The 10482-nt window shown below is 33.8% G+C and overlaps 1 protein-coding gene across 9 annotated transcripts in view; it reads left to right on the top strand.

Moving 5' to 3' along the window:
* Positions 1–10170, top strand: part of CPEB4 (cytoplasmic polyadenylation element binding protein 4) — a 77865-nt gene extending 67695 nt beyond the window's left edge. For all 9 annotated transcript variants that reach the window (XM_056811587.1, XM_056811588.1, XM_056811589.1 and 6 more), the window contains 4 exons: positions 654–772; positions 3210–3324; positions 4004–4185; positions 5695–10170. In XM_056811587.1, the coding sequence (XP_056667565.1) occupies positions 654–772; positions 3210–3324; positions 4004–4185; positions 5695–5922 (644 nt within the window). In that variant the 3' untranslated portion in view covers positions 5923–10170. The remainder of the gene's footprint in view (positions 1–653; positions 773–3209; positions 3325–4003; positions 4186–5694) is intronic.
* The last annotated feature ends 312 nt before the right edge of the window (positions 10171–10482 follow it).

Genomic DNA, 10482 nt, shown 5'->3' on the forward strand with positions numbered 1-10482 from the left:
AGGTATGTATGGTCAAATATTATTAGCCCCATTTTAAAGATGAGGAACCTGAGATTCAGAGAGATTGTGATTTGTCCAAGGTTACAGAGGTAACTAAGTGGTGGTAGAGCAGGGATCAGAACCTAGGTCTTTTAGATTTAAATTTATTACTAATGCTATCATACCATGCTTATTGCCTCCTAATTAGATTAGACTTTGGATTTTAACAAACCTCTCCTAAAATGTTTCCTCATATATTTTGAAACTTACTTTTTATTTTAAAGGTATTTCATTTTTGGAGGTGGGGTTTGGGGGAGGGAATTCATTAAGAAGTTTAATAGATTTTCAGTTGAAAAACTTGTTTTTGATGTTATTTTAAGTTTCTTTTTGGATTTTCCTCTCCTTTCCCATATTCAAGCCTTATCCCTTGATCAGTGTGGGTTGATGATAGTATTTTTATAGTGCATTAAATTTTACAAAGAACTTTCTTCACAACAGCTCTGTAAGGAATATAGTACAAATATTATCCCGATTGTATGTGAGGAAAACAAAGGTAGAAAGATTAACTGACAGCCTTATTTGCACTGATAATAAAGATATGATTTATTGACAAGATGTATTATAAATTTGAATCCTGAGAAAATGCTGCCAGTTATATTTTTTTCTTCTCTTAGGATATGCATTTTTGCTATTCCAAGATGAAAGCTCTGTTCAGGCTTTGATTGATGCCTGTATTGAAGAAGATGGGAAACTCTACCTTTGTGTATCCAGTCCCACTATAAAGGATAAGCCAGTAAGTCAGATTTCACTGAAACTATAGAATCTGGCTCCAAATAGATATAAGCTTTCTTGATGTATATGTGCAGCATATGAAAATTTTTAACCAATCTGATATGACCTATATGGTTGATGTATTTTCAGATAGAATTCAAAGTAAAAATCATAATAGATCCTAGTACATTTTAAAATACATTTCATTGCTATATTTTGTTTTTACATTGTCTAAATTTTGACTTGTATCCTTCCCAGATAGAAAATTTGGTGGGTGGGGGATGAAGAAGAAAGGAAGGGAAAAAAAATAAAAAAAACTAGTTAAAACTACCAAAAAAAAATGACGTTATATGACCACGGACTTTCAATTTCTGCAAAGTAGCAGGGCAAAGTGTCTTATTTCTTCTTTGGGGCAAAACTTAAAAAAAAAAAATTCATAGCATTCATTGTCTGATCATTTTATGACTATTGTCCTTAACATTTACATTGTTGTAGTCATTGTGTGAATTGTTTTCCTGGCTCTGTTTCCTAGTACATTAAGATGGGTTTTTTTGGCATGCAGCTTCTGTGACTTCAGAATGTCCCTTTCTTATGAGTGACTCAAGGAATATTTCCTTTCTGCCCATGTATAATTTCCCTTCATTTCTCTCTTCCCTCCCCAATATCTGGAACTGTCCTCATATCTTCTCTGTGTTGGACTTGATTTGGTTGTCTCTAGGGTCAGACCATCAGTGAGTGATATAGGAGGGACTAAAATCCAGGGTTTGCTCTAAATCCTTTATGGTCTGTATATCTCCTGGATTGATTCGGAACCTTTGAAGGTTGCCATGGTGACTCACAATTTTTTTTGGACTAGGCCTTCCACATCAATTTTGATGATATTCAAGCTTGTTCTGGAGCCTAATAAATTAGGAGTTCTCTATCATATTGCTGAGATATAGATTCTAGAGATATTTTCTTAAACCAACTTTTATATGTTCTAGAGATCACTGTGTCTACTTTGATATAAATCATTTGACCTGTCATGTTGTCTGTTCAAGGCAAACCTTAGGAGATATTTGCATGTAGTCTAAAATTCCCTATGATATCTCTTGAGTACCCTTTCTATTGTAAAGAAAAATGACTCTAAACACCAAAAAGTGGGTAATGAAAATATTTATATTTTACTTTGAAATGTACTGTGAACTTTATAGCATTAGTTTTACATTGTCACTACTTTTGCTTGGATAAATATTAATTTGCAGTTCCTAGGCATACACTGGTTGTTCAGTGTTGGCCACAGAGGATGTCACCCTTACTTGATTTTAAAATATTATGGTTAATGGATAAAAAGGCTGTAACTTCTATTCCTCTAACTCACAGTAGTCACAGAATATTACAAATGATGAAGTAATGAGGAATAAACAAGGTGGTAACACCTGAACATCTGCTGTTACTTTTATAAAGTGCAAACACTTCTCTGATTAAGTCAAAGCTGGGAACAATTTGATTGGCTGAGCAAACAAATTAGCTGTAGGGCCATTGCAGGAGGATGGAGAAAGAAAGGAGAAAGAAATTCCCTTTCTTCCACTTTTTGCAAGGAATATTCTCCACAGTTAACTCTCTGTTTGCAATTCTTAGCTCCCCAGAGCTCAAATATTTAAAGCCTTGTAAAGGCATATCCAGTTTTTACTATAACAAAGAAGTGTGGTTCCTTTTGATTCCATCAGAAAAAGAACTTCACAGTTCATAAAGGGCTTACCAAGTGTGGCTACAATTTTACAGTTAGTTTAACATCTTGTTACCATACTAAAGCCTCATTATCTATGATTAAATTCTGCGACTGCCTCTACTAAGTTGGGGGGATAATCACATAGCCCCCTGGTTACATACCTCTGGACAGTTATTTCAGTAATGATGAATGAATTCGATTTAGAACTAGATAGGACCACAGAGACCATTTAGTTCACTTCCTTCACTCTATTGGAGGTTAAGTGACTTGCTGGGAGGTCACATAGGTAAGTAATAACATGAGCTAGCATTTTTATGAGTGTTAGTGTTTACAAAGCCCTTTATGTTTATTATCTCTTTTGGTCTTTGCATCAACCCAGTGAAAGGTAACTGTTTTATTATCCTCATTTTAATTGAGGTTCATAGAGCTTAAGGACTTCATCTTGGTCTTTCAACTAGCAAGTATCCAAGGCAGGAGTCAAACTTAGGTCTTTTTGACTCCAAATCTAGTAATCTCTCCACTAACTCAGTATACAACATCTCTGGAATTCTTGAACATAGTTTCTTCAAAGGAGTCTGAATATTCATTCACATGTATAGCAAATAAATCATCCTTTAAAAAAAAGACTCAGATTTGCAAATTAGGGAGTAAATAAATACTTTAAATATGAAATATCCATAATTTCAAAAATACCATTGTTATGAAAAAAATGTTATGAATGATGAATTCTTGTTTTGGCAACCTCCAGGTACAGATAAGGCCTTGGAATCTCAGTGATAGTGATTTTGTGATGGATGGTTCTCAGCCTCTTGATCCACGAAAAACCATCTTTGTCGGTGGTGTTCCGCGACCATTACGAGCTGGTATGCTTAGAAAAATAACATATTTTAGAAGAGTATTTGTAATATAAAGTAACTGATTAAAATTAGAAACCTTAGGAACTAAACAGATTTTATGTTATGTTAAGTGTAAGCTTTCAATTTCACTTGTTAAAACAATATCAATTTTTGAATTCTGAATGACAGGGCTCAGAGCAGTGTTCCAGACTTATGGAGCACTAAAAATAGAATAAAACCTGTTTTCATGAAACTTAGAATTAGGTAGAGAAGCATATATGAAATAGGACTCTAATTAATCACAAATTTATAAAATATAATTGAAGAAAAAATATGCTTTTAATTGTATTGCAAATTTAGCAAATAGTGCTACACTAGAGGCTGATAAATATGACCATAAAATATCCCACTTTATAGGAATACTTGACAAGATTTCTAACCAATGAATGTCTTTTTGCTTTGTACCATTGATGAGTTGTTTTAAGACTGTATTCCTCCAGGTACTTTATACTATAGTGTCATTTAAACAAATATTTTAAAAAAGAATTCATTTAATGCTGGTAGCACCTGATACTGATACTAATGAAGAGACCCTAGTATACAAATAAACATGTAAAATGTTTTCTAAAACACGCCCTGTGCCAAAGTACTCTTTATGAGACATACATGTTTTCTTAAATGTCTTTAATGCTGCTTTCTGATTTAGTGGAGCTTGCGATGATAATGGATCGACTTTATGGAGGTGTGTGCTATGCTGGAATTGATACTGATCCTGAGCTGAAGTATCCAAAAGGAGCCGGGCGAGTTGCATTTTCAAATCAACAGAGTTACATAGCTGCTATCAGTGCCCGCTTTGTTCAGCTGCAGCATGGGGAGATTGATAAACGGGTATGAGCTAAAGTGTACTCTACATTGTATGTCCTAGATATTCTTTCTCTTTAAATTCTTCATTGCAGAGATTTGATCCTGATAAATTGGAAGGTGATATGTGTGGCATTCACACACACATACACCCACATGCCATAATATACAATATTATGTAGAATGTCCTATATAGTTTTCAAAATGTATTACCTTCCTTGATCAACTTAACTAGGCCTAATTAACATTAACTGAAGAACCAAGCTATGCTTTTCTAAGACATTTAAAAAGGTATTTTCTTTTCTACTGATACCCTAACCATTTTTATCTCCAAAATTCAATAGCAAATTGTGTTTGTATCTTTCAAGATTTATGACAATGAAGCACAGTCTGGTTGGGTACATATAATTGTTATTATTGTTTACTAGATAAACATAGAACCATCAGATTCATTAGAGGGGGCAATTGGGTTTCCTCCATTGAATGAATCCTCTTTTCCATCCCTCCAGACAAGATTGTAGCTTCATTGTAAATGCTTTCATCTTCCCAATTCAGAAGTCTTTGGAAACCCATACATTATTGCATTTTTCTATTTATGGTGATTAATCTATTTTCTAAATAAAAAAATAAAAAAAGAAATAGAAATTGAATGCCACAGTTGTGTCACTTTAGCCTTTTCCCCCCTTTCCTATTCCCTTCATATCTGTTGCCATTAGCATTCGAGGAGTTAGGCAATGCCCTGCTGTAACTTCTCTTCCCTACTCTGTGCTCCTTGCTGATCTCTTACCTCTCTGGCAGGTTGAGTTGGTGGAGTAATAGTGAGTGTATTTAAGAAGTTTGGGTGATGGGTTCAGCCTATAGATTGGTTTGGGCCAAGTTTCAGTAATTCACATTTTACTTTTAGACTCAAAGCCAGAGCATTCCTTGTTAGTCTGAACTGAAAATTATTGTTCTTAGATGTCAGTCCATGGTGAAAGTTGATGCATGCTCACATGCATCACATTTTAGTGCTTGTCTTTTTTGTGGTGGTTTTAATGTAATTAAGATGAGTCTCACCTTATAACAAATCAGCTGCAGAACTTATGCTAAAATTCACAAGTTTGTGCTTCCTGGTCTACTCACCAAATGAAATTTTATATACAAACTACTGTTGTATTTTATTAACTTGAGAACTTTCTAAGTCACAATTAAAATCACAGTTCTTTGATTCAAATGCCTATTTTCGTAAATCTATCTCAAATAGTTTTAATTGACATTTTTTGATTTAATAGCTAGCTTTCCTTTATGATCCCTGATGATTATGTCATGTTTTGCAGATATTTAATAATTCCCAACGAAAATGTTGTCATGATAGACATAGAAGTCTAGCCTTTTAGAGGATGGTCATTTTCTATTTTGGGAGATAGAACTCTTGATTGTTTGTATGTAGCCATCCGAAATAAATTCAGTTGGACATTTGATAAAACTGACATGTATAGGAAGCTATTGCATTATGCTGCCACTGAAAAATATGTTTTGTTTTTTTCTTGATTGCAGGTGGAAGTTAAGCCATATGTCTTGGATGATCAGCTGTGCGATGAATGTCAGGGGGCTCGTTGTGGGGGGAAATTTGCTCCATTTTTCTGTGCTAATGTTACCTGTCTACAGTATTACTGTGAATATTGCTGGGCTGCTATCCATTCTCGCGCTGGCAGGGAATTCCACAAACCCCTGGTAAAGGAAGGGGGAGATCGTCCTAGACATATTTCATTCCGCTGGAACTAAATGATTACTGCAGTCCTTATTTGCAGGCCTCAAAATAAGTGCACTCTTCTGTTGATCTAGACCCCTTTCCCCACCCCCTTCAAAATAGCATGTCCTTTTGTAGTAGGCTGTAACTTAACAATAGTATAATGAAAAGAATGACCTATAATATAGGTATTTTGTAGATTCTTGTGTCATTGAAAACTGTATTGAACTCCTTTTCGTATCGATATCATGTTGCACGGAAGTTTTGTTCTCTTGTTTTTGCCAATCCAGGAGGATCTGAACCTCGTGCAACATTTTCTTAGAGGAGAGAGAGAAATATTAAAAAGAGAAATGAAACAATAGAGTATTTTGGTTTTTTAATTAAATTATTGTTAATAATATAACATATAAGAATACTTTTATTAATATAACCATGCAACAATAACACTATCAGTCTGTTCTGACACTCTTTCCCCAGGGAAGTGCTTTTGGCCTTTTCCTTTTATGCTTTTTTTCCCCCTCTTACTTTAAAAAAAAATCTTAACAGCAATGGAAGAAGGTAACGATTACCTTTTAACAGGAAAGAGCATGGTAAACTGATACAAATGCATAAGCAAGGTTGAAGCAGCATTATGATTAATGTTTTAAGGGTTTGGAGGCTGAATATAATTTTGTTGTGCCTCTGAGTTACTACCACATCAAAAAAAAATAGTAAAGTAGGCAGAGCTAGATAGATTTCCATCTAAACACTTTAAAAGGCTTCGAATGTAAAAAAAAAAATTGGGTCAAGTTACTACTGAGGGGGGAGTGCACTTATTTATTTTTAAGCTAAATTATCTGGTTACAGCCCCAGGAATCCTACCAAAGCTAGAATCAAGGACAACTAGTGGGAAGACTAGCATTTCCTCTCCCGACGAACAAATGTATAGATTTTATTTTTGATGTTATATATAACTCTATATCCTAATTTACTAACATGCATCAGGTGCCAGCCTTTGATCTCCATTTTGACATGAAGAAAAAAAAACAAAAATAAAAACCTAGAGATACCTCAAGGATATTAGTCTGATTTTGCGCTACAGTGATTGCACTGAATAGCAGAAACTCAGAAGAAAACAAAACAAAACAAATTAAAACCACCATAGAAATTGGCTGCCGATTGGCTTTCTCTTAGATGTAAAGTCACTTTGAATATCCTGTAATGTAGTTGTGACATAGAAGACAAATATGAAAAAGCTAAGTAGTTGCAAAGTGTTTTGCACTGTTTGAGCTCAAAAATAGCTGTGTAAATCTGTGCAAAGGTACATATGTCTATCTTTACTCTTCCTATAGAATAAATAACAGTAAAATTTCAGAACTTAGCATGAGACATAGTCAGTCACAATGTTTGAAGTGCCAACTTCATTGAGTAATGCATGCTTTATTATAAATAAATTCTAGCTTGGAAAGGCATTATAACATGTTGAACAGTATGCTTCAAGAGGTATGCTTAAAATAGTCTCTTGAAGCTCTGGTAGTGAGATTAACTTTTATTTGAATTGACATTCTCTTCCTAATGCCCTGTTCATCATTAAAAGGATCATTCAGCAGTGTGTGATACCTAGAAAAAAATTGGACGGCAATCTTGCTAGCTGTGCTACCTAAAAGTACCATCTTAGACATTTAAAAACCAAAGACTTGCTTCAGCACTGCTGTGGAAACACCTGGTCTGTGACCCCCCCCCCCCCTCCCCAATCCCTCCCCAGTCCCCCTAATTATCTTTCTGAGAAGCAGTAGTTTCTTTTCTTTTTTTTTTCAATACAGGCTTTAATGAACTATACCTGTTAATTTCCAAAGGTCAAAATGGAGACATTTGCTGTCTTAAGTAGTCAAGTATAGAAAGGGAGCTGCTTTTAGTGAAATCCCTGAAAATATGGACAGCTGTAATGCAAATGGAGGGTGCTCTTATTGTAGATTGTCAGGGACTTTTCCTTTTCTCCTGAACTACATAATTATAGGTTGGTCATTTACCTTTTTTTTCTTTCTTTTCCTTAATGCTTGTAGGTGGCTTGGGGTGTGCTACTGTGCTGTTCCTACTCAGTAAACAGGTGTGATGAGTTAACATTACAAGAGATAACACTGTTTGAGAACTAGCTTTGAATAATAATTTTCCCTTTGTACATGACCTGCTGAATTTCGGTACAGTGTTTTTGTAGCTAACTTATTTTGTCATGCACATAATGTATATTTGTTATGCACTACTTTTGTATATCTTGTTTTTCCAACAGTGAGCATTTTTAGGCACACTTTTCACTGACGGGATATCTCTTTATGCAATACCTCAATTTTTCATATTGCAAAGAGTAGCTTTTTGTACTTTTATTACTGAGAGATCTTCATATACTTCATTTTTTAATATAAATAATTTTAATAAATTTTATTTTCTTATATTCTGCTTTTTATACATTTCAGTGCTCTGCATACATTTGGAATTATGGATGTTGTGCACTGGCAATGCTATTTTAGAATCTGCAGAGAAGAGAAAGCATGTTGCTTAAACATCCTAGCCCAGCACCAGCTATTTGGTGTACATATAATTTAAGAAATAGTATATGTAAAGTTATGAATTAAAGGAAAAAAAAAGCATGAAAGTGACAGATAACACTGTAGTTCCTCGAAAATTAAATGCATAAGTGTAGGGTAGAAATTTAAAGTAACATCAAAATTGTCTACAGCTTCTTACTAAGTTTTTTAAATTATACACGATGCAGACGTTTTTGGTGAATGTTTAGCCATTTTTAATATTAACAAATTGATGTTCGGTGTTTGATTCAGAGATGTCTGCTCTTTTAAATTATATTTAAGAAAAAACAGAGCCTGCCATGTGGTAGGTATGTAATGTTAGTATGCATGACTAATGTAAGAAATTGTTATTCTACTAATATCCACTTGTGGTGATTGTGTGACAAGCGTGTTTGCAGATTATTTGGTTACACTTCAATTTACAGGGCATAAACAATTATATCTATTACTCTGGACTTTAGCAGTGACGTGTCCTTCGGATTACATGGGATTGTAGTTGGGAGTTACTGTGTAACTCAAAACATAATTAACATGTAATTAGTTTACAGATCTTAGGGTATCACTTCAATTTCCCAAGCATGTAGTTCTAGCGCACTAGCATGGCACCAGCCATGTATTTACAATGTAGTTACAGAGTAATTACATGGTTATTTTTGCAATGTAAAATAAAGTGTTTCTGATTATTTTCTATGTAAAGGAACCCTCTCCCTGCCCCTCTGGCCCCATGCTTTGGTATAATATATACTTCTCCATACACAGACCTCTGCAGAATGCAAAATAAAACTTGCAGTGAATGAATTTAGCATTTTATAAGAGTGCTGTTGGAAAGACTTGATAATTCACCCCTTTTGTTTTGAAGAGTTGAACCTTCTGTTAAAAGGTGATTTAAAACTTGAATGTGATGAATTGTGGCAAGTTAACTTCAAGTTGTTATGTGCAATACTTATTTCAGACTTTTGAAAGATCTTTGCAGTGTACTTCTTTGTTTTTAATTGCAGACATTTAAAAATGTCATTTTCTACTGTTATAGTAATCCTCTTTCTTGCTGGTGTTTCTAAAGAAAAGAATCAGAAATCAATCTTTCTACTAATGTAAATTTGAGATTATTTTTAAAAATGGAATAAAAGAGGTTTTGGTCATTTGCTTTATTTTATTATCTTATTTTCAAGCTACTGTGATTGATAGCATTGTAAGAATTGGGACAATATTGTATTCAACTGTTTTATTTTTTATATTTTTAAAATTTAAAGTATAATTAGTTTTTATAATTTTCATCAGATTTTTGTTATATTTTTTGGAAGTGAAACTTTTAGCAAGTGGGTGTCTAGTTTTTACTAATCCCTGATGTTTTTTTTCCAATGTATTGCTCATATTATCAGAAGGAAAAGTTATTTAAGTATGTCAGTTAATTGTACTACTTGGCTGAATTTCCATATAGTTTTTACTGTGTATGGGGAGGTTGTAGTATTTATTATAGCATTTTAAATAAGGGTAATTCATTTTTTATTAAAGTCATTTTCACGTTAAGTTCATATTTTTGTATGTTCTACTCTAAGTTATATAACACAATTCCTTTTTTTAAAGAGTTCATTTGTTGAAGTGCTAGTGGAAAATTAATGTTATTAAATAGTTTGCAAATGACTATTTATACCAGTATGCATATAATTTTTAAATATTTGTAATGTGAGATGTTGAATGAATAAAACTTTTAACTCAACTGTCTTTTTAGACCCTTGTTTATTTTGCACACATGAATACTAGAATTGAGACTGGCTTTAGAAGGGTTCCATGTGAACTCGTCAGCAACTGTTACAAAGGAGCCTTATTACAAATGCCTGTCAGAAACACAGTACGTGAATGTTATAACCAGGGGATGTCATATCAATTTGGCATTCAAAAAAATAGTTATTTTATCGATGACTAGAGCACCATGATTTTGGATTGATAGCCCTCCTCTCTCCTTCCCATTTATACTTAGAGCATTGTCAGTCATTTTCACTTTGGAGGCCATTGGCGTTTAAGTCAGGCCTAAGT

The sequence above is a fragment of the Monodelphis domestica genome, chromosome 1 (assembly GCF_027887165.1).
Source record: "Monodelphis domestica isolate mMonDom1 chromosome 1, mMonDom1.pri, whole genome shotgun sequence".
In the NCBI taxonomy this organism is placed as follows: domain Eukaryota; kingdom Metazoa; phylum Chordata; class Mammalia; order Didelphimorphia; family Didelphidae; genus Monodelphis; species Monodelphis domestica.